Source organism: Nyctibius grandis, chromosome 4 (genome assembly GCF_013368605.1).
Source record: "Nyctibius grandis isolate bNycGra1 chromosome 4, bNycGra1.pri, whole genome shotgun sequence".
NCBI lineage: Eukaryota > Metazoa > Chordata > Aves > Nyctibiiformes > Nyctibiidae > Nyctibius > Nyctibius grandis.
Genome location: NC_090661.1, coordinates 43,936,713 through 43,960,640, shown reverse-complemented (window position 1 = coordinate 43,960,640; position 23,928 = coordinate 43,936,713). Strand labels below are relative to the sequence as shown.

At 39.1% G+C, this 23,928-nt stretch overlaps 1 protein-coding gene across 2 annotated transcripts in view; it reads left to right on the top strand.

Annotated features, from left to right (window-relative positions):
- The first annotated feature begins 1,350 nt into the window (after positions 1 to 1,350).
- SNX6 (sorting nexin 6) overlaps positions 1,351 to 23,928 on the top strand; it is a 33,548-nt gene continuing 10,970 nt past the window's right edge. Inside the window, exons 1-13 of one of the 2 annotated variants that reach the window (XM_068398099.1) lie at positions 1,351 to 1,410; positions 1,568 to 1,615; positions 7,350 to 7,454; positions 8,312 to 8,422; positions 10,000 to 10,121; positions 12,091 to 12,214; positions 13,078 to 13,173; positions 14,498 to 14,603; positions 17,042 to 17,117; positions 18,414 to 18,453; positions 19,623 to 19,709; positions 20,611 to 20,770; positions 21,823 to 21,908. In XM_068398099.1, the coding sequence (XP_068254200.1) occupies positions 1,405 to 1,410; positions 1,568 to 1,615; positions 7,350 to 7,454; positions 8,312 to 8,422; positions 10,000 to 10,121; positions 12,091 to 12,214; positions 13,078 to 13,173; positions 14,498 to 14,603; positions 17,042 to 17,117; positions 18,414 to 18,453; positions 19,623 to 19,709; positions 20,611 to 20,770; positions 21,823 to 21,908 (1,167 nt within the window). In that variant the 5' untranslated portion in view covers positions 1,351 to 1,404. Of the gene's footprint in view, positions 1,411 to 1,564; positions 1,616 to 7,349; positions 7,455 to 8,311; positions 8,423 to 9,999; positions 10,122 to 12,090; positions 12,215 to 13,077; positions 13,174 to 14,497; positions 14,604 to 17,041; positions 17,118 to 18,413; positions 18,454 to 19,622; positions 19,710 to 20,610; positions 20,771 to 21,822; positions 21,909 to 23,928 lie in introns of both variants that reach the window. The other variant, XM_068398098.1, reaches the window with a different exon arrangement.

Sequence of the window (23,928 nt, the reverse complement as noted above, 5' to 3'; positions counted from 1 at the left end):
GGCCTCTTTCCGCAGCTGTACTAAGAGCAATTTCCAAGAGACTATTTCCATTTCCGAATTCCAAAGCACGCTTTAAGCAGTTGAGAGCTCAGAAAGCTTTCTCTTATCTTGAAGCTGTGTGAGTAGCATTTCTCAAGGTGTAGTTTCCTGATCGTCTTAGTCCCGTCTAAATCCATGGTGCTGCTGTGGCAAGCGGTGGTCCTGTCCTCTAGTGCTTGTGTAACGATGGGCTTGGCTGGATTATGGAGCTGCCTCAGATGGAAACCAATCATTTGTTGCAGGATTAATTTGCAGCTGGATCAATTCCCTCATCTGTCTGACCATACCCCCACGGGAGTGCTAATGTCCCCACCTGCCACCATCTCTCAGCAACAGCACACACACTGGTTTATGCTGATCATAAAACCTCACCCTGAGGCTGTTTCTTGGCTGTTCCAGCTCTGATTCACAGAAAAATGCAGTCTCAGGCATGGACTCCCTACCCTCCATGCTTATACTCGGTTTAGTGTGTGGATGCTGATGTTTTCCACTGTCACTAGACAAAGGGGCATTTAACGGTTCCATTTCTTAGTCTGAATGAAAGGCAGTCATCAATCTTAGTCACGTAACTGCCCATAAATCAAAGGCGTATTATTAACCACTTAATTTCTAGCACTGTATAATCGCACAGTCTCACATACACGCTTGTAAAAATGCACGTGGTGAAGGGCTGGTGCTGCGAAGCCCCTCTCTCACAGAAATGACGGAGAGGAAGACAGCATAAAAGCCATCGGTTATGAGTAAAGGTCTGGGATGGCAGCAGGCGGTTGCATGTTACGTTTTCAGGGTTTTGCACACTTGCCTGAGCGTGCCAAGCATTTTGAGTTTTGTACACACGAACAAAGCCACTCTCGCTTCTGCAGACCGCACGGGGCACGTTCGCCATCGAAGCATCGCTGCACTTTGAACGCCAGTCTCGGTGCTCGCCGGACCCGTGATTAAGCCCTGTGAGCGCTCCTGCTGCAGCACGGGCCAGCGTACACCTACGCCGCAAACAGGAAAACCGAGGCGGCTGCCACACACGCGGCCGCAACCTCTCAGGCCGGGGGCGGCTCCCCTCCTCTCCCCTCGCCGCGGAGAGCCCCAACCCGCAGCCACCGCGCCTCGCCACAGCCACGGCGCGCAGCCGAGCCTCCCCCCCTCCCCTCCTCCCTCCCCCCTCCCCCTCCCCTCACGGCCGCGGGGCGCGGCAAGAAGGGTCAGGCGCGCGCGGCCCGCGCCCGCCGCTCCCTCGCGAGAGGTGCAGTTCGCCGCCACCGCCCCGCGCGCCCGGGAGCCCCGCCCCGCCCCGCCCCCGCACGCCGCAGCCCCGCCTCGCCGCTGTGCTCCGGGCGGGCCGGCGGGCGCGTAGCGCTGTAAGCAGCCATGATGGTGGGTCTCGGAGCGGCCGCGGTGCCGGGGCGGGGCGGGCGGGTGCGGCCGGGTCGCTAACCTGTGCGCTTTGTCTTCCCCCCGACCCTGCCTGCTGCTGGCCGTGCCCCTCCGCGCCCCCCGGCCCGCTCCGCCTCCTCCCCTTCAACCCCAGCAGGAAGGCTCGGACGACGGCCCAGATTTCCTCTCGGAGGAGGACCGAGGTGTAAGTGCCGCTGGGAGGGGTTAGAGGCCCCGGCGCCGGGGGGGGTGGGGGGGGCGGGTAGGGTTGGACCCCTCCCTCCCGACCCCCCACCCCCCCCCCCCCCCCACCCCCCCCCGGGGGGCCCTCTAGCTGCTGCCTGGGCTGAGCCCGCTGCGTGGGTACCAGGCGGGAGGCGGTATGCCGGGGGGTGGCAGGCGGTTGGGGTCCGGGGTCTATTAACGTGGAAATAGCCCTGCCTCCCGCTGAAATTAGTCCCTGCGTGCGTGTGTTTTGCCTTGAATTTTTCATTGTTCTGCCCCCCAAGTTTTGGAAGGGCTTTTTTCTTTCGTGCTTTTGTTGGAGTAGCTGGAGAGGAGGTTTTGCGTGTTGCTAGAGATTCATATTCTCTCTCTGTGTGTCCTTCCCGGCTCTGGTACGTGCCTTCTCCCGTGGCACGCACCCTGGTTGTGCTGTGGTCCTGACCAGGTTGACCAGCCTGGTGGAGAGCACCAGGTTCCATCTTTAATCGTCAGCCAGGGCCTAGGTGAGATAGTCCTGCCCTCTCTTCAGGCCCCAGAGGTTCTCCTGTGGATAACAATGGGACGTTTACATTGCAGGTGCACGCTGCATAATAAACTCTTCACTGAAAAGAAGTTCTGTTGTTAGGACAGGGTGCTACGATTATGTTTCTTACTGAGAGAACCTTTTTCTCTGCCCTGCTGTTTCTGGCCTGCGTTTCTCTTCTAACTGCTGCATCCATCTTTCTTTAACTTCCCTGCCTCACTTAAGCAACAAATCAGCTAATCTAGTATAACTTATTCAGACCGATTACCCCTATCGGTTAGTATCTTGAGAAAAACTGACTCTGAGCAAAGTAGGAGAGCAGCTTCTAGGTTGCCTAGGTTGCCTTGATTGTTGCTGGTTATTAAAGTGGCTACGTCAAGTATATTACTAAAAATACAAAATCTGAAAAATACTCTGTTGGTATACCCTTTTATCATGCACACCATACTCAAGTGTCAAATATAATGTGAAGTATCAAGTGATTTTTGACTGTATGCATGCGGCAGGAATTCAGTGCATTTTATGTTCCAGTTTATGACCAGAAATTAAAAAAGGAATTCTAGTATTGTATTAGGCCTGTTCTGGCCACTGTAGAGCTTTTGCATTTAATTATACAGCTACTTTAGTAAGAATACTGGATAAAAAAGAGAGAAGGTGGAAATTGTCCTTCAGAGCAAGGACTGAAGAACTTGTTAATTATGGAGCTGTGTTTTACATAGGTTGTCCCTGGTATTTAGGAACAGACATTGAAGTGTGCAGATAAGTTGTCTTTATCTGAAGGTGCAGGTAGAACATAACAATGCAGATCTGATCCTGTGTGAAACTTCTTTGGTTGGTTATTAGTTTTCCCTCTAAGGCTACAAGTAGTCAGAGTTCACAGAGTAATTTCAAAGCCGTAAGAAATCTCTTAGCAGTCTTGTTTGTGCTGTTGGACAACTTACATCATCTCAGTTGGCCAAGTGCAGTCTTTTTTTTTTTCTTCCCCTCCCCCGTCTTCATCCAGCACTGAGGAATTAAACCAGAACAGTGTCCTTCTCCTTTCCCTAATTTTTTTAGCGTTCTTATTTTCAGTCACTCTGGGGTTTTAATTTTTTCACTGCTATGTAAATCCTTCAGGTTAAAACACAGGTTGTTATCTGCATGATTTTAATTTTGATACAGAAAATCTAATCAGATGCATACTGGCAGTCTGTTCATGAATGGATTTGCTGTGCTTTAATCTTCAAAACCATAACTTTTTTTTTCTTTAGTAGCAGTATTAAAAATAAACACCTTTTCATAAAGCGTTTCCCTTGTTCTGATTTGTCGCCTTCCTCTGTTTGCAATTAAAAAATGAGTAGGTCAAGCCTTTATTTGAAAGCATGGATGGCAACTTCTAGTTAGAGTAATTGAGCTTTTAGTTTTGAAAATCAGTACTCTTTCCTTTCTAGAATTCAGACATTGCTATCACAACTGTACTTCTAACTCTTCAGAATCATGTTGGTCAGCTACAGTTGTGTTAAGTTTAACACGGGGGTGGTGGGGTGAAAAGAAGGCTGGAAATTATGCTGATGCCACATAGAACAGTAACTCTAAAACAATTGTGTTATACCATATGGAGCCTTTTCCGGAGTATTGTAAAACAGAGCACTGAGAATCATCTTTGAGGAAGTAGCAGTGGGTGGTCTGTAGAAGGAACTTATTATAAATGGTCTGCATAAAATGAACTTGCGGGCATTTCTTTTCTAAATCTCATGTAGGAAGATACTATTGAGTTCGCTTGGAGTAACTCAGTTCCTGTTGGGGTTTTTTGTGCTCTAACGGAAACAATACGTGCTTTGAAAGGTGGTATAGTATTGCTCTACTAGTACTGTCTTGTGTATTTTATATCTATATAAACTTTAGCCGACTTGGCTAATGCTCTTGTCTACTTGTTTATGGGAAATGAGCTATCCATTAGAACAGGTCTGCTTGAAACTTAATGCTGTGATGACACTTCATAATCTTTTGTTGTAAAAGTATTGTTTCTTTCCCTTGCTTTGTGTATTTATCTGCCTGTAAAGAACCTGCTGAAGAAAGGGTCCTTATTCTCTAACATTTTTGAAAGAACTTAAGAGTACAGAAGTTACTGTTGTTAACGGATGATGTTACCTACGAATGTAAGGTTTGGTTGCTTCCCGTGTCTCTACCAGCTTCCTTCCATTATCATTTGAAGTATAATTGATCCTTGAGCAAGGGCTTAAGTGCTAAATCCTCTCTTTGCATTGTGTTCTCTTTTAGTACTGTAACGTCGCTTAGCCGTGGTTTTGGCTTCTGGTATTTTCTAGACCCTTTGAATAAAACAGGGACTTTCTTAGTATAGTGTAGGAAACTGTAAAGCAGTTAAATTAACTTAGCTTTTGTTTTGCAAGTTATTCAGCATGGGTGTAGACCATGTATCTAAGCATAAAATTATTGTGCTGTGTTGTATGTATTAGACTGGGGTGGGGGATGGGGGGCAAGATAGAGAGGAACTGTATGCCACTTCCATTTTTTCCAGAATTTAAGGTACTTTCACTTCAGTTTTCATCCAAATTGGACTTTTCATCCAAATCAGGTTTTGTAGCATTTTATTTTTTCATTTTCTACTCCCTTCATGACTAGAAAACCATCCATTGGTGGCAGTTTTCTTTTGGAAGAAGTGATGAAGAGATTGCTTAAGTTGTGTGATGATATTCTTTGTGAATTTAATTCCAATTAATGCAATGTGAACCATTGTGTCACATGAATACATTTAAAGCCCTTCAACTTTCTGATTGTCTTTGACACCTTTCATAAATGCTTCATTACCATTGCAGATGAAAATGTTCCCTGTTGGAAGTCAGGTTACACAGCATAATTTAACATATGATTAAACTCTTCAAAACTGTTACAAACTTAACTCAGTATAAATCAAACAAATAGTCCTCTACAGTTGTGTGTCAGGAATGAAGTTGTCATGTTTAGGCAATTCCTGATTTTTTTCAGCACAGATAAGCATTTTGTTTCTAAAGTTGTGAATAGTGCATGTGGCCAGTGTGCTGCACTCGAGACAGTGTACACACTACTGACAAACTTGAGCAGCTTTTACACTGTATCTGCAAGTTTTGTGTTGTACTACCTTTTTTAAAAAAGGAGGAAAACAAGCATTGTAATAGAAACCTGTGAAAGACTACAGAAATACCATTTGGATAATCCAGATTGTTTGATGAGATTATGTTTTTTGCTAATGTATTCTGGGGGACCAGTGAAAAACAAACAGTACCCCAGACAGTGTAACCACTAAGAACTTTTTTACAAGCTGAAAAATGTGGTATCATGACATAATGCAGGCATTGGTATGTCAGATTATATTTTTCTTTCCTAAATTAGATGTTAAGCACATTGGAAACTCAGTAGGAGCTAGGAGATTCTGCCTCTTGAGAAGTGATCTGCAATGGATCACTGCATGATAATATGCCTTTGTGTGAGGCAGTGACCCCCTAAACCTTGGGAAAACAAAACAAAAAGCGATGCCTGAATCACGCGCGTGACTGTTACTGTGCGGTGATTTTAATGATTTCCAACTTTGCTGTAGGGAAAAGTTATTACTATTTGTGTAATAGCTATTGAACTGTTGTATTTTGCTAGCCTAGCAGAATATGCTAGACTGTGTGATTTTGGTTTACTTTAATGGATCTTAGAATTAGTGTATTAGTCTGGCTGCTGCTACGTAAGCAGCAGACTTGCCCATGCATTGAGGTTAATGGGAAAACTAGAGAGGGAGCTGACCACTATGATTTAAGATAAGGATTAAGATAACTGTTGGAAAACAAGATGTGGCAGTTGATGCTTCTCTCCTAGTGCTGTTCCAGTGCCTTGCAGCGTTACCTTCAAAATCTGCTCATGTGTAGCCTTTGTACTGTGTGTTGCTGGTACTTAAAGCATTTTTGTACTTGAGTATGGACTTCAAAATGCAGACCTGAAAAATTTTGCGGGGAAAAGTCTCTATCTTTGTACGGCAAAGCATTTTTATACTGTAGAATGTGATATTTCTAGAAAAAATGCAGTGTCAAAGAAAACACAGTATCTCAGTAAAAAGTAAGCCTCATGAGTATGACATTGAAATATTTTTCTCAGTGTGATTAGAGAAGATTTCAGAGTTCGCCTTAGCACTTGTAAAAATATTCTGGATGTCTCTTGATCACGATGATGAAATTGTCACGGGACAAATTGCTCGAGAATAACAAGGGTGCAAGGATGAGGGGACTCAAATTGCCAGTTGGGGTCTAGATGAGGTTATAGTTTCACCAAGTACTGTTGAAGCCTTTGGCCCGGTTACTACCAAACATTGTGGTGCTCAGATAATCTTCCAGTTTTTCTGTACTTGATCTTTGTCTCATTTTCTTTTTGATGTGACTTTGGAATTATTTCGTGAGAGAGTTCAGATTTCATGTCTTGTGGAAAAAAATATGCGTATTTTTTGTGGAAAAAAATATGCACTTTTGCCATTTCTTACGCTGATTTTGAAGAGATTGAAAACTTGGGTTTGGTTTTTTGGTTTGGTGTTTTGTTTTGTTTTGTTTTGTTTTCCAGAAAAATATTTCCAAGGAGACTTAGCTCTGTGAGGTTCAGGATGTTATTTTTTTTAAGCTTTTTCAGTATATCATGGGAAATGTTAAACAAAAGAAATAGCGTAAGACAATGTGAGTGAACCAGGTCTTTAATAGCTCTTGCTTCTTTGAAATATAGGACCAGTTTTCTCCTTAAAGTACCTTTCCAACTGTTAGTACCTTTATAATTACCTTTACAAGTACGTTTACTTGCAGCAGGTTGTCAATTTGGGGGAGCAGGGGGAATGAAGAGAAAAATGAAGAGAAAAACCTACTGAACTTGCTGCTGTCTGTAAATATACTTTGTCTTGACCACCTCAATTACTAGCAAGTTAACAACACACAGCAATGAAAATAGTGCACTAACAAGGAGTATGGTAAAGGAAATTATTTGTATGGTCATGTGTGCCATAAGGGGTACTACTAGAATTTCTTTTTCTGCTGGAAATAATCTTTTAATGTTGGGGTTTTTTTGTAATCTATCTTCAGTGTTTTAAGGATGTTCAGCATTGCAGGATCAGGGTTCTTCTCAAGGGAAGAATAAGGGAAATATAATTAACTTTTTTTTTTAATTTAAGCTAAATAGATTTTTCTTTGTTTAGCTTAGAGCAATAAATGTAGATCTCCAGACTGATGCTGCTCTGCAAGTGGATATCTCGGATGCACTCAGTGAGAGGGACAAAGTGAAATTCACTGTCCATACAAAGGTAAAAGCCTGGGTTTGTACCCTGAACATTTTCTTAATTATATAGAAAAGAAAGTTTGCTTAAACTGCTTATTGAAACAAGTGTAACACAATCCAAAGGAAATGAGAAAGTAGCATTATCTCATGTTTAAGAGACTGTGTAGCTGCAGTGCTTGAGAAAAAGATGTCTAAAAAGTTGAGGTTAAACTGTTTAGAAATGACATTCCGTTTTTTGTACTGATTTTTGTACTGTGTTGTCACGCCAATCCCATGCTTATTAATTGGCCTATTTGCAGATGGAATCCTTAATACACCTCCGTATTCTTCAGTGTAGCTTTTTATTAGATTAGCCATGGTTTCAGATTCTAAAAATATATTTCATAATGGAGTTACATTCAAGAATCATTTTTAGTTACTGCTTGTTTATGGCTTTTCTTCTTTTTTTAGATTTGAATGTTTATTGATCGCAGAATGACAGAATAGTTGAGGCTGAATAAAATTTCTGGAGATCATTTAGTCCCATCTTCTCCCTCCCTCCCATCATTAAATCAGGGTGAACCAGAGCACATTGCTCAGGACTTTTCTGTTTGAGTTTTGAATATCTCCAGGGATGGAGACTCCACATCTTCTTTGGTCAGCCCATTCCAATTGATTGCTGCACTAATTAAGATGGGGGTAACTATTGCTGTGCGAACCTTTTTTTGGTAAAATCCTTATTTGGATGATTGGACTATTTTTACAGGAATATTTTTGTTGTTCCTTCAAGGTGTTTTTCATGTGAATGAAATATATAATGAAAAACATTGTGGTTTTTGTTTTTTTTGTTTCAGTAGGGTGTTTGGTTTTTTTTCATAATTCTTCCTCCTTTTCCTCTTCTAGAGTTCCTTACCAAATTTCAAACAAAATGAATTTTCTGTTGTCCGGCAACATGAAGAGTTTATTTGGCTTCATGATTCTTTTGTTGAGAATGAGGACTATGCTGGCTATATTGTAAGTATTACAGTTCTTTTGGTTTATGTGCGCTGTTTCCTGTGGACTATATGAAAAGTACTTGTGACTGCTTTTAAATGCAATGGAAATGGCAGATATTCATTCCTTCTAAAATCAGATTAGGTGGTTTAATACTTCATTTTATGCAATTACACAAAATTAATGGTTGAAGCAGGCTTGGAGGAAAGTTACTGTAGTTGTCATACTTTCTTGCCTTTCCCTCCTAAGGAGTGAGTAGTTTAATCTGTATCCAAGTGTATTTTTAGTCCACAGTGTTAAAAGTGTGGGAGATAGGTGAACTGTATAACTTGGTGGTATTGTTTTTGCAAGCTAATGTTTAACTTAGTTACAAGTTTCACTTTGCTTTTGTTTTAGACGAAATGGCAGAGTGCAGTAACTGAGCTCTAGTAAACAGACTTTTCCAGTTTTCATTATGAAGATCAGAATCATTTTATCATAAATCAGTTGGAGGGGAAAAAAACCACACAAATACCATCTAAGAGAACCTTAATACACAAATTAACAATGTATGTTTTGAAGTTTATTTCGGGCCTCTGGGGAACAGAGGTCCCAAAATAGTCACCTTACGATAATGCCTATTAAAAATGGGTGCTGCTGTTCATACTTTAATTACAAATAGGAATATTTGTCACCTTGGTGTGAAAGTTAGATATTCATTTTGTGTTTGGGGTGGTGTCTCCTGATTCAGAAGGTAAACATATTTCTAATTGACTAGTGGGTACATTATGATGAGTATAATCTGCGATGTGTCATACCATTCTTGAGCTAGTCTTCTTTTTATGTCAGAAAAGCTATTTGAAGTGACTAGACCTTCAGCATGGTATTAATGTGTTTCAGACAGTTGACTGTATAGATGCTGGATTTTTCTTTTTTGTAATATATTAATGTAATAGGCAAGTATCAGTGAACTAAAATTTAAGCATAGTTTAGCTTTGTTCTGCATCCCTTTACTGATAGCAATTCAGGATTAGTTTGACTGCAGTGTTTTCTCTTTCAATGTCAATATACTATATTACAAGATTAACCTAGAGACTTGTTTACTGTGTGCTTTGTTATTTCAACAGATGTATCTTTAATGTCAACAGTGCTGCAAGAAAGAACTAGTGCCTGCAAACAATATGGAATGTTTTTTTTGGTTTAATCTTTTGGGGAGTTATAAATGGATGGTGTGAAAAGAATTGTGGAATTCTTTTTTTTTCTTTAAACAAGAAACAATCCTTACCAAATAAGCTAAACCAAAACTAATTATAAAATAACGGTTTCAAGTTTTAATTCATTGTACTGGGAAAGCTAGGTATTATTTGGTTTCTGTTGTAATTAAACTACTGAAGTCATTAGTTAATTCTTTAGTAATCTTCAAGGACACTTGGCCAAAATTGGTACAGTAATGCAACATGTCTAACTCATGAATGAGAGAATTTATCCATAAATGCTGTAATGAATGATGAAAGAGAGCTATATACTAAAAAGCTGCAGGCAATCTACAGTGCCTGTGCTGAATGGATGTTGTTTGACTGAGAAAATGAGCAATTAAAAAAATTTTGATTCAATTCCAGATTCCACCAGCACCACCCAGGCCTGACTTTGATGCCTCAAGGGAGAAATTGCAGAAACTTGGAGAAGGGGAAGGATCAATGACTAAAGAAGAATTCACTAAGATGAAACAAGAACTGGAGGCGTATGTAGACTTGATGACTACTTTTTTTTTTTTTTTAATTCCTCAACTTTTAATGCTGTTTGCTGTCCCATGTTTCTGATTTGTCTGTAATGGTTCTCTGTGAGATATAGGCTTAAGAATCAAGTTGCTACATAACCAGGGTTATCTTAGTGATCGTGATCAGAGCCATTAGGAAAATTGTAGAAATAATTTCATGGAAGATCTTCTGAAACAGGAAAAAAAGTCAGCTTGTTCTTGAGCTTTCTTTTATAAGGAAAAAACTAGTTAGATCATTTTCTTCACAGAACACCTGCAAGGGGAGGAGGTAACCTCTATCTTTTTCAGTTCTGGTGTTCCACATTTTATAAGCATAATGAAACTTTAAGGTTTATAATGTAGTGATTGAACTAGGGATTTTTGTTTGTGGTTGGTACTGTAAACATAGATGCCAACCTTCTGTTCCCCAAGAAATATGGAGATTACTAGAGAATACTTTTTTTTGACACTCCCTTTTTTTTGCACAAGGAGAATATACTTCCTGAAGATAGTATTTTCCCTTATTGTGAATTTAATGTGTATGGAAATACCTGCTCCTAAGGCTTTTTGTTCCATATTGAGTTACACAGTGAGGTTTCTCCTTTCTTCATCCACTTTCCTTATCATGCGTTCACTTCTTTGATCTTTTTCCTGTCATTGGTTTCAGTTTTCAAGTGTATATTTACGCTGCTTCTAGACTGCTTCTATCAAGAGCTCTGAATTGGCAAGAAAAGTACATAGAACTCTTAGAACTGCTGCTTTCTCTTCAAACACCAGCTGCTGTGAGCAAATGTCTTAAAACGCTCTGTATTAGTGTTATGTACAATGTAATTTATAGCAGAGTAGATATACACTTCATATGCAGAAAACTGGAAATTAGCGAAACACTCTAGATTTTAAAGAATCTGTGGTTTTCCAGCGGCCCTGATCATGATTCTCTTGTGGTCTGGTTAGGGGTTGGATAACACAGAAAACTTTGCGTTTCTTCTACTGCCACCTCCATCCTCTGCATCCTCCTTTTTTGTCTTCACTGAATGACTACTACTGTCACTGAGATCAAACATCTCCCAACACTGGCCCTGCTGGTTTGCTGGTATGTAAATCTTAACCTCCTTGCACATAGTGGAAGCAAAAGTGTTGATTATCGTTTCACCATTTGACCTCAGAATGGGGAAAAGAGCCCCTTCCTCATTTCTAGACAAGTTACATCTTATTCATGGAATCTGCAAAGCAAAATGAATTCTAGCAAACTTGTATTGATAAGAATGCCTTCCTCTTAATTAAATCACAAATGAGTAGTTGCTTTAAAGTCGAGTTGGCTAAACTGGGCCACTATGCAATTGCCATGGTTAAACATGATTTATTTGGTTGTATCTACCAAATGCAGCACTTAATTTCACTTTTAGAACCACTGTGAAGCAAGATATCCACGTAAGCCTCAGCCCAAACAGGCTAGGTGCTTTAACAAGGAATAAAAGACTGCTATCTAAAGAGCTAACAAAACTACATGAACATTGAAATAAGTAAGGAGGGTGCAAATAGGCAAGGGGATGGAGATGGGGAGGAAGGAATTTGCACATCAGATACATAGTGCCTAGTGACTGTAGTCTGTATCTCAGTTTCTTGGTTTTTGGGGAGTTGGGGAAAGGACAATTAAAGGAGGTTGCACTTTCAGCAAACCAGTCTGTGTTAGCTAGCCTTAAAAATTAGAATGTATTTGTTGAGTCTTCATTAAGAGTCTGTCTGTAATATGTTAGGGCTTCAGATTTCCCCCTAGTAGTAACATTGTACTGTTTATTTATGTACATACCAAATATCAGAGTGATAACCTCTACTATATCAGCTTATAATTTTGTATCGTTACTGAGGATCTCTTAAAGCTGCTAACTAGGTTTATCTCAAACTTAATTGCTTCATGTGTAATTTTTACATCTGTCTTGTTTCTTGTTTTCAGGGAATATTTGGCAATATTCAAGAAGACAGTTGCAATGCATGAAGTGTTTTTGTGTCGCGTGGCAGCACATCCTATTTTGAGAAAGGATTTAAATTTCCATGTATTCTTGGAATATAATCAGGATGTGAGTATTGAAAACTGAATTGCTGGCAAGAGAAATCAAGATGTACTTTTATGGTAGGATGGAAATTTGATTAAGAGGGCTTTACCTCCTGGAGCAAATTGCATCAATTCCTTCATACCAGACATATTTGTATTGTAAAAGACATTAATTTAGTCTGTAGGAGTTCATTTTGCTGCCACCTGGGGAACCAAATGCACTATGTGCTCTAGCCTCAGCATCAGAAATATTAATGGGAATCGAATATGTTTTGGATTAAAAAGATTAACTTTTGGTGGTGATTTCACATGACGTTATACTTGTTCACTCTTTGAATTGTTTTTTTTGCGGGGAAGGATGATGCAACAAAGATGGAATAATTTTTAGGATTTGGAACCATGGTTTAAATTCTGTTGCTAACAAAACCAGAGAGGATTTCTAATGAAATGTTCTGATAAGTAAAGCCTTTGTGTTAATAACGTAGGTGAAAATTTGGCTAATCTTTTTCTAGTATTGGACTACTGTGGCTATCCACATGTTACATATTGAGTTGCTATCTAATTTTGAGTTAATGGAGAGGACTTTCTGGATTCATAATAACTCTTTGCTGTTGGAGTTAGTGGTTGCTCACAGTTGCTGATTTTTTTTTTTTTTTTTTTTTTTCCTGGAATAGTATTTCAGGTGATAAAGAACAGTCTAGTAAATGTCTGTCATTCTGGGTGCATGGTGCCCGGTCCCATTAATAACAGAATATAAGACTAAGCAGAGAGCAGGAAAACTGGTTTAGAAGTAGCAAGTTGTGGTATGTAGTCCTATTTTTATTTTTTTTTAAAGCTTTTATTGGCTCCAGAAAATGAACTAACTTGATAAATGAATTTGTTTTTCAGTTGAGTGTTCGTGGGAAAAATAAGAAAGAGAAACTTGAAGACTTCTTTAAAAATATGGTTAAATCAGCAGATGGTGTCATTGTTTCAGGAGTAAAGGTGATTACTGCTTAACAAATCAAGATTTTAAATGTATTAACATTGTTTCCCCTTTTTTAATGAAGCAGAATTTTCATAGCTACAAAAAAGGGATTTTTATAGTGATTCTAACTTAAGTATTAGAGGCAGAGCATGGGAAGGAACCTGTGGCCCTGGATGCAGGATAACTGAGAGCTATCTGATCGCTTCTGTGAAAGAGGGCTTTCAGTGCTCTTTCACGTGTTTTATGAAATTAAGCATTTTTTTAGTCCGTAGATAATTGATAATCTGTTTTTTGTTCTGGCCTCTCATTTTATGTAATTGGACAGTGCCCTAGCTTTGACAATTGCTGCAGCTCAGAAGTTACTAATACAGTGTGAATTTTACCAGCCTTGTTACATCCTTCTACTGTTTCAAAGCTAAGAGCAGCAGTAAAGGTGGTACTATTTTTCCCAGTAGGTGCAAGAATGTAATCTCAACAACAACAAAAAATAATTTTAATGAAAATTCAATTTCATTTTGACTTTTCTGAAAGTTGAAAGGTTGGTTTTGTAACAAACATAAATTCTGCAGAAGATTATTTTGATCTCCTTTTTTTTCTAGTGGTAACTTTCCATTTGCAAGCAAATTAGAGGAGCTGAAGTTCCTAGTTGTAAAATCTTGAGTTTTGAAACTGCTGGAAAGTGTAAATAACCGTGGATTAATTGAGTCTTGGAGAAAAATATAAAGTCCAAATAACCAGCAGTTTCATAAGCAGATTGTTCAAAGCCCATGTGGTAGGCTATTCCATGGTATTGAGCATCTGTGCTGTTCTAGAGTGTTTTTAAAAATAAATACAAACCAAATATCTCAAATTGTAATACAGAAAATATTAAAATTTACCTACATTTACCAACCTGAGAGAAATCTGTCATCAGGATCAGTGCTCCTGAGCTAGGAGTTTGTATCGTCTCTGCTGTGACCGCAGCATTTGTGCAGTTGGGTGTCTTTCCCCCTCCACTTTTTATAGGTAGATGTCCTTTTATTAAGTACTTGACATTTATTCAATTTTTCTGTCACCAAAGTGGTAGTTAGTAGTGAAATTATTTTCTTCACTTCAGGTTTAGTTATCTAGACTTTTATGATGCTTGTTACAAATTCTTAATTCTTAATAAATTCTTAATAAAACTTCAGACCATGATAAAATAAGGGAAGAAGAAATCAGTTTACATAAATGGTGTCTTAGACAATAAAAATAGATTGCATTTCATGTCACAGCAACAGCAATATACGCAAATTTACTCTGCAGTTGCTCTGTACAGAGTGAGTGAAATCCTGGGTTTTAAATTGTTCTTGTTTTTTGTAGGATGTGGATGACTTCTTTGAACATGAAAGAACATTTCTTGTAGAATATCACAACCGAGTCAAAGATGCCTCTGCCAAATCTGATAAAATGACAAGATCACATAAAAGTGAGTTCTTTTTCCACGGTGAAAATAGTACTAGTTGAAGTGTATAGAAGTGGTTCATGAGGAGCAGTAATTTTTAGTTTTCTTTTTGCATGCAAAAAGTGAATTAATTTCTCCAAGTGTAGTCTTCAGATAGCCTAATAAATTTTAATCTGACTTTCAAAGTTTAGCCTTTGTTGTAATAGACCAGCTAGAGTAAGAACAGCCTGATGCAACACTGAAGATACCTTGATTCTTCATGCTGTCCCTTTGAAGAGAAACACACTTTATGTAATAATATTTTTTGAAGTCAGATTCTTAGTCTTTAAAGTGTAAAGGTGGGTAATATAGCAGTATGTGTGATTTTACTCCTAATGAAGTTGCTCTTGATTGCGGGAACTTGCATTCATCAGAGTGCAATTTCTTGGCACACTAGGCATTGCATTGCCTGCTGAGCAGCAAACTCGTATTGGGGCTATTAGTTCTAGACTGGGAAGTCAGGTTTCCATTTTTCAGCCTTTTAGAATGGAGACTGGAATGTGTACGTTCAGTAGCTTGGTTTGCAGAACCCCTTTTCCTACTGAGGTGAGATTTTCCACATAGCTATTGATTTCTGTTCCTGAGTTGAGTGCTAGCTAATGTGATTTCTGGAAGCACTAGATAGTCTTCTCAAGTGCAGTGCACTTATTTGAGAAAATAGAAAATCTTTCGTTTAGGACTCTGTGTTTGGTTTAGAATTACCGTGTTTTGAGAAGCTGGAAAAAAGTTGTCTTATTGCCCTTGATTTTAAGTTTTTGTGCCTAGATAAATCCAAATCGAACTACTAGATTCTATCTACTTTCTTGAAGTTTGTGTCTTATTCACAGATTCTGTCTTTGCTATCTACACTAATATAGCTCACACAAACCTTTTATGAATCTTCATTGGTAGAGACTCTAAAGTGGATATTGAATGAGACATTAAACCAAGAACTTACTGAGCTCTTCAGATGCTTCTCTTGCCGTCGTGTGAAGACTGTCTTTTGCGGCTTTAGTGTCTATGCTAGGAGATGGGGAGAGTCAGTTATGGCTTAATGAAGTACTAAGGGACCCTGTGTCTTCATTCAGTTCCCACCTGAAGTGGTTTCTAGTGTTTTGTTTGCTTTCTTAAAATGAATCATAGAAAACTGAACTTCATTCGTGGTAGTTAGGTGCCAAACTTTAGGTAGTGAGAGAGCCTTTCATGTTGACTGTAGAATCAGGAAAATTATTAGATTGTAGAGGACCTAATGGGAAGGGATTGATCAAACTCATGACAAGGCTTCACTGGTTTTCAGATTCAGGTCACCTAGGATGTTTATTGGCAACTTTTATCAAACTATGAATTGGGACAAATGGCACCTTCTGAAATTCTGGCTGGAGGAGTAGAGCAGTGACCGGGGAAGCCTGTTTTGGAAATGAACAGTCTGTAGTTTATGGATAACTTGTGATCGACAGCTGAAGGGCTTGCAAAGATACTGACTTCCCATTTCCAGCAAAAAAAGTATTTTTACGTTTAAATGGGAGGAATTGAAGGGGAGGTTAATGGCTTCCTAATACCATTCTTCACTGTAACCAACTGCACTGATTCCCTTGGGATGTATGGAGTAATGAATTAGGTGGAAGGTGACCTACTCAATCTGTTAAAACAAGGTTGTGTTATTTAAGAAAAAAATCTGCTTAAAGGCATATAAAATTCAAAAATAACAAGCAAATATATTTTCCTGTTCATTGCTTGGATCTGTTAGCATTTTCATCATTCATTGAGTTTATACTAAAAGCTCTTTAAAAAAGCTATCTATGCAAAGATTTGGTTTTTATGATTACTGTATAGCAATACTTCACTAGTCAAATCATGCAGCCTTGTCTACAAACTGCTTCTAATTTCATTGTTTAAAATGCTTTAACACTAATGCTACTTCAACCAGCGACCACTTGGTGATGAGGTAAGGGTTTCTTGAAAAAGAGGCGAATGCTAGAAAAGGTGTTGTGCATAGAGTGCTGTGTTTTGGTAGTTTGGAGTTTGTTTTCAATTTACTACTCTCAAGCACACAGACTTACTCTTTGTTATTGTTAGACTGATTTTTTTTCAAATAGCTTTAGACTTTAGATTCAGATTTAAATTCAGACTTCAGCCATTGAGTTTGTACATCTTCCACCAAAATAAAACCTAACAAAGTTGCACAATAAATTTACTTAGCAAGTGCTAATTGTATTAAATACCCTAGATAAATTACAGACTTCACGGTTTGGTGAGAGTGCCATGTTTATTGTGTGAAGTTATCCTTCATAATAAGTGACATGATTGAAATTTTATTTCTGCTTTTGTGTTAAAGCATGTTCCTTTTAGAAAAACACCCACTCTTGAAGAAAGAGAGGAACTTCAAAGTTTTCAGAAAGAAGAAGAATGAAATAGTAAAACAAGTGCTTGTTTTGTTTTTCTAGATGTGGCGGATGACTATAATAGAATTGGTTCTTCATTATATGCATTAGGAACGCAGGACTCCACAGATATATGCAAGTAAGATATTGTTAATAATTTACGGGGGAATTTGCTAAGTATCAGTCTTAACAGTGACCTGCTGAGATCGGTAGCTCTCTTGTTATGAGAAAACCAGAATTTATTATAGTTGTATCAGATGAAGAGATTTTCTTCTGTAGTATTTCGTTTCTGTAACAGGCTGCTTTAATATTTTTGCTTTAATATTTGTCTGGAAAAAAATGTTGCTTTCTGCAGTTTGTAGAAAATTGCACAGATGAGACAGAAAAGTCCTCATAGAATAAGAAAAAACCCCAACTCTTTCACCAGTTTTTTTTTTTTTAAGTGTTCTAGGTGCTTTGATGTGCAGCAAGAACAGGTCCCAGTCTGAGTGTACTGATTTTTGTGGGTGTTCCCCATACCAACATCTTGAAAAATAGTTTTGCTGTTCTGGCAATTTTGCTGCCTTTAGGAAAAGAACAGAATCTACAGAGATCCCTAAAACTTTGGAAATAGAAGAGGTTCTCTCTGTACAGATGTTTGTCCTTTAATTTTTCAGTGATTTGCCTGAATATGAAGTTTGGTGTATCTGAAAGTAAAACTTGTTAACTAGCTTAAAGATGTTGATGCTTGTGAACATGTACACTTATTAGAGTGAGTGTGACAACAGGTAGGAGATGAGTATGAAAGTTAACTTATTGTAATTAATTTACCTGAATTGCAGTGATATACTTCCAAATGTGGCGATAGCTTACATATCAATTACTTTGATTATAGTATAGAGATTTGATGTAGTCTGTTAGAGTCTGTCAGGAATTGCATCTGTCTTCTGTCAAAATAGCCTGCTTTGACTGTAATCAGTGTACTGTTACATTGAACCCTTGTATTGTCTCCCGTGATGAAGACGTGCCACATTGTTGCTCAGCCTCCCTGAATTCTGAGTAGGGCGTGTGTCATGTTTACTGCGTGAAGAAAAGTACATTCAAATTTGAGTGAAGGACACTTGATAATAGCGTGGGACCATTAATCAGGGTGGTGATGTTTGGGGTTTAATTCACAGAAGCATAAAGAATCCCTGAGGAGCTGTGCAATTATTCTTTAGTAAAAAACATCCATCTGTATGCTTTGTGTGTCCCTTACCTTTTCTTAAATTTTACAATTCCTAGATGTTTGAAGTGCTACAATTTGAAGTTATTATGTTCTCTGAGTTCTGTGAATTACAATTCTAAGCAGTGCCTTTACAGCCTTTATTGCCAGACACAGATTATATTTTGAGTTCTAGAAAGTAATTAGACTGTTCAAATTAATGTTGTAATATAAGCTGTTTCCTTTGTGCAGGTTTTTTCTGAAGGTATCAGAGTTATTTGACAAAACAAGGGTATGTACTATGAAACCTTTTTAGTTATATTCTTTGTGTATATCCTGGAAGTGGCAGGACATCTTGTGTCAATTAGACATTAATATGTGGATGTTTTATGGATGTTTCTGTATAAAGCATTTAAGCAATGTGTGGTAGAGAATGAAAAAGAATAAGATTTCAGTCATCTGTTTTGTAAAATGATTGATCCTGAGGAGTGTTCAGTCTACTAAATATCTCTAGGCAGTCTTCCTGTGTTCAGTGTAACACACTAGTAAAGCTGCTGTTCCTCTGAAATGCTCAGAGGCCTTCCATACTTGATTTTGGGATTGCATAACTTGTTACAGTAAAAAGAAATGTAATCCTTAAGCCAAAAATTGGCAGTCATGCTGCTTTTTTTCTGGAGCCAAGATCTGTTTCTGCAATTATTTGACTCAGAAATACTACTGCTGGTGCTCCTGATCAGATTTTCCAATATCTTGTCTCTTTTGCCTTATTTATTTGGCTTGGTAGGGCAGAAGATGCATGCCCTGTATCAAAAAAACTTTTGAATGAAAAATGTGTGCATTTCCTAAACGCAGAGAGTTATATCTGCATAAATACCTACTTTAAAGAAAATTAAGTTAGCAGAATTACTTGCTTTGACCTAAAATGTTGCCTTTTAGAATTTTTTTTTAAATTAAGATTTAAAAAATGCACTTGCAGACTCTGTTTCTAAATTCATAGAAATGTCTGTTTCAAATGCCATCAAATAAGTTTATCGGTCTTTTGGACCATTTAATACATGCAGTTACACAACTAGTCTGCAAAGATGCCTTAAAAGTTTGTTTTCCTTTGATCTCAAAAACAACACAAAACTTCTCCTGCAGCTCCACACGAGATAAGTTTTTGTTTGCGGTTTCTCTAGTACATGGTACGTATAATTGAAATTGGGAAGAAAGCATTGTTTAAAGTAGAAAGCTAGTTGTCAGTTACTGCTTGCACAGTAGGTTATTTCTTTAATACAAAATCCTAATACCGCTTCTCATGATGCATCTTTAAGTATTCTGTCACAAATGCATGATCTTAGTTTTTGAAAAAGACAATCTGTCATGTACTGTTGTATATTTTAGGTTGTATTTGCATCATACCAGCGAATACCCAAAGACTGGATGTTTTTAAATTGATGCTTTTACTTACTGTTTTTCCAGAAAATAGAGGCCAGGGTATCTGCTGATGAAGATCTTAAACTTTCTGATCTGCTGAAATATTACCTAAGGGAATCTCAAGCTGCTAAGGTGAATTTATGGGTTTTTATTCAATTAAATAGTGTTTCATTGGGAGGGGGAAGAGAGAGAGATAAGGGATCATCTTGAGAAATACACAGTAGATAGGTTAAAATGCTGCCACCTCTAGCCTGCAATTTCTCCCTGATCTGTAAAAACTGGATCTCTGTTGTATACAAGGAGTGACAAGGCAGTTGGTGACTATGGGACTGACTGGAACTGTGTGAGCCACTTATCAAGGCCAAATCATGCAGCATTAAAAACAGTGTAACAGCTGTTGGTGAATTGTTCATGTGTTTGCAATGTGTTTAGTGCTTGTCGACTGCAAGCAATTCTACTTTTTTGTTAATACTAAAAGCGGATACTCCAGATGCTCTGCAGGTGCTGCTACTAAAACACGTGGGCCAAATTTGATATTCTGTGCCTACAGAAAATGTCATTCTTAGTGTTGCTTGATGTAAGGTGATTAAGTAACATGACAGAAGGAAGAAGCATTTGACAGAAAATGTCTGTCATTAGAAGATCACAGCAGTAACTGTTGCACAAAAAATGCAGCTGCTGTTTCTTGGGCCCTGCGTGGATTTCAAATACATAATCTAAATGTAGTTTGTTTCCAGTCTAAGAAGCTGTGAAATTTCCCCTGATTGCCCCTTCTTAGGCTTTTTGGAGTATCATTGAAGCTGTCTGGTGCTAGCCTCTGTCAGACAAGGTGCAGACCAAACTATTTAATTGTGTGTCTGATCCATTATGGACATTCTTGTGTCTTGCAGGACGAGGTGAATGCAAATAATTTAGTAAGAACTGAAATATAGCAAGAAAGACTAAAATGAATCTGATTTTTTTTCCTTTTATTACTTGGTATATTCTAAAATCCTTGGGTAGATTCTTGTAAACTCTATACTTTTTTTTATAGGATCTCCTATATAGAAGATCTAGGTCACTAGTGGATTATGAAAATGCTAATAAGGCATTGGATAAAGCAAGAGCAAAAAATAAAGATGTGCTACAAGCCGAAACCACTCAGCAAATATGCTGTCAGAAATTTGAGAAAATATCTGAATCGGCAAAACAAGGTATGTGAGTGGTCTTTGATCCTATGTTACTACTTGAGAATTAACAGGTTTTAGGATATTATTAATGAGAATAGATTTTTGTTCTGTTTCCTAAGCAGCACTATTATTTTTTAATCAGTATTTACTTATTTTAGAAAGTTAAAATGATACTTTCCATTGGCTCCTCATGGCTCCATTAGGCAGAGCAAAGTCTAGGTGCAATATTTGTTAACCACTTTTTAATGTGAATAGGATAGGATACAAAATGATAATTGCTAGCAGTAAAGGCAAACCTAATCTTTTAAAGTATTGTTGAAATCCCCCTTTTGGTTTTATGCATTCTTCTGTGAAGGCAGCAGTCTGTCATGGAGATAATACTACATTAGAAAAGGGAGAGAGCATGAAATGAGATTTCACTGAAGTTGTAGAGTTTCAGTAGCTCTAGAGAAAAGGAACCTTATTTACATTTCCCGGAAACGTGCTCTCTTTTTTTTTTTTTTAGGCTAAGATTGTTGTGAGTTAGTAGTCATCTGACTCATTATTTGGGGCAGATTTGTTCAAGGTTTAAACACCATGCTCTTCTGTTTTTATCATTTAAAGGAGTTGTTTGATCCTGTAAATCTGGCTAATGATTCCTATAAATTAGACAGTGGAGAATGAACAATCTTACTAGCCACAAGAGTATATCTGTAAAGCATAGTTGCTTTCTCTGTTCTTTGTGCTAGTTTTAGCTTAGTATCTTCCCTAGATACTTTTACATATCAGCTGTGAAAGAACAGTGCACATGGAATAGGAGAATTAAATGTTTAAAAGCATCCATATTGCAGTCTTTTTTCAAAAGAGCTTTGTGTCCACAAAAGGTTCGCTGGAGATGAGGTACTGCAGTGACGGTTTGCTTTCGTCCAACAGTGAAGCAGTATCTTTGAGCCCAGAATGTGCGGAGATTAAACTTGAGTTTTTTTTTCCTGTTGCCTTCTCTCACCTTTTACCTCTTCCATCCTGAAGAAAAGTCTGTTGACAGTTGAGGTCACTAGCAATAATACTGTTAATGAATCAATTTTTATTTTCTATAGAACTGATAGACTTTAAGACAAGAAGAGTTGCAGCATTCAGAAAAAATCTGGTGGAACTAGCAGAACTGGAATTAAAGCATGCTAAGGTAATTGTGATCTTTTTTGGCTTGTATTTCAACTGATTTTAAATATTATATGTTTGAATAACCAAAATGGCTACATTACTTTTGTGTGATACAAACTTCACATCCAGGAGGGTGAATTTGAAGGTAGGTAAGCATCCTCCAGAAAGGTGAACTTTCTTGAGCAATAGAGAAAAAAAAAAGGATAGGTGAAATATCTCTGAGGGACTGGTATGCTTGAGGTGCCTTTGGAAAACTCATCTCCTTGAAGACAATTTTGACTTCAGTTTTCTGTTTCTCTAGCTGTTTGATATTTATAGCTGCACAGTTTGAATACCTGCCTATTTTTAAAACCTCATATCACCATTTTACTGTGAGATAGCTAAAGCCCTGATAGAATTAAATCTGGCCAGGGATGTCAAGGGCAACAAGAAGTGCTTCTATAGGTATGTCAGTGATAAAAGGAAGACTAGGGAAAATGTGGGCCCTCTCCAGAAGGACACGGGAGACCTGGTTACCCAAGATATGGAGAAGGCTGAGGTACTCAATGACTTTTTTGCCTCAGCCTTCATGGGCAAGTGCTCTAGCCTCACCACCCAAGTCGCAGAAGGCAGAGGCAGGGAGGATGAACAACCACCCACTGTAGGAGAAGATCAGGTCTGAGACCATCTAAGGAATCTGAAGGTGCACATGTCCATGGGACCTGATGAGGTGCATCCATGGGTCCTGAGGGAACTGGCAGATGAAGTTGCTAAGCTGCTATCCATCATTTTTGACAAGTCGTAGCAGTCTGGTGAAGTTCCCACTGACTGGAAAAGGGGAAACATAAACCCCATTTTCAAGGGAAGAAAGGAAGACCCGGGGAACTACAGGCCAGTCAGTCTCACCTCTGTGCCTGGCAAGATCATGGAGCAGATCCTCCTGGAAACTATACTGAGGCATACGGAAATCAAGGAGGTGATTGGTGACAGCCAACATGGCTTCACTAAGGGCAAATCATGCCTGACAAATTTGGTGGCCTTCTACGACAGGGTTACAGTGCTGGTGGATAGGGGAAGAGTGACTGATGTCATCTACCTGGACTTGTGCAAAGCATTTGACACTGTCCCACACGACATCCTTGTCTCTAAATTGGAGAGACGTGAACTTGACAGATTGGCCACTCGATGGATAAGGAATTGTCTGGATGGTCGCACTCAAAGAGTTACAGTCAATGTCTTGATGTCCAAGTGGACACCAGTGATGAGTGGTGTTCCTCAGGGGTCGGTATTGGGACTGGTGCTGTTTAACATCTTTGTCGGCGACGTGGACAGTGGGATTGAGTGCACCCTCAGCAAGTTTGCCGACGACACCAAGCTGTATGATGCGGTTGACACTCTGGAGGGAGGGGATGCCATCCAGAGGGACCTTGACAGGCTTGAGAGCTGGGCCTGCATGAACCACATGAAGTTCAACGAGGCCAAGTGCAAGGTCCTGGATGTGGGTCGGGGCAATCCCAAGCACACATACAGACTGGGTGGAGAATGGATTAAGAGCAGCCTTGAGGAGAAGGACTTGGGGGTGATGGTTGATGAGAAGCTCAACATGAGCCGGCAATGTGCGCTTGCAGCCCAGAAGGCCAACCGTATCCTGGGCTGCATCAAAAGAAGTGTGGCCAGCAGGTTAAGGGAGGTGATTCTTCCCCTCTACTCTACTCTCATGAGACCCCACCTGGAGTACTGCATCCAGCTCTGGGGCCCCCAACATAAGAAGGTCATGGAGCTGTTGGAACGAGTCCAGAGGAGGGCCACGAAGATGATCAGAGGGCTGGAGCACCTCTCCTATGAAGACAGGCTGAGAGAGTTGCAGCTGTTCAGCCTGCAGAAGAGAAGGCTCTGGGGAGACCTTCTAGCAGCCTTCCAGTACCTGAAGGGGCCTACAGGAAAGCTGTGGAGGGGCTTTTTACAAGGGCAAGTAGTGACAGGACGAGGGCGGATGGTTTTAAACTGCAAGAGGGTAGATTTAGATTAGATATTAGGAAGAAATTCTTTACTGTGAGGGTGGT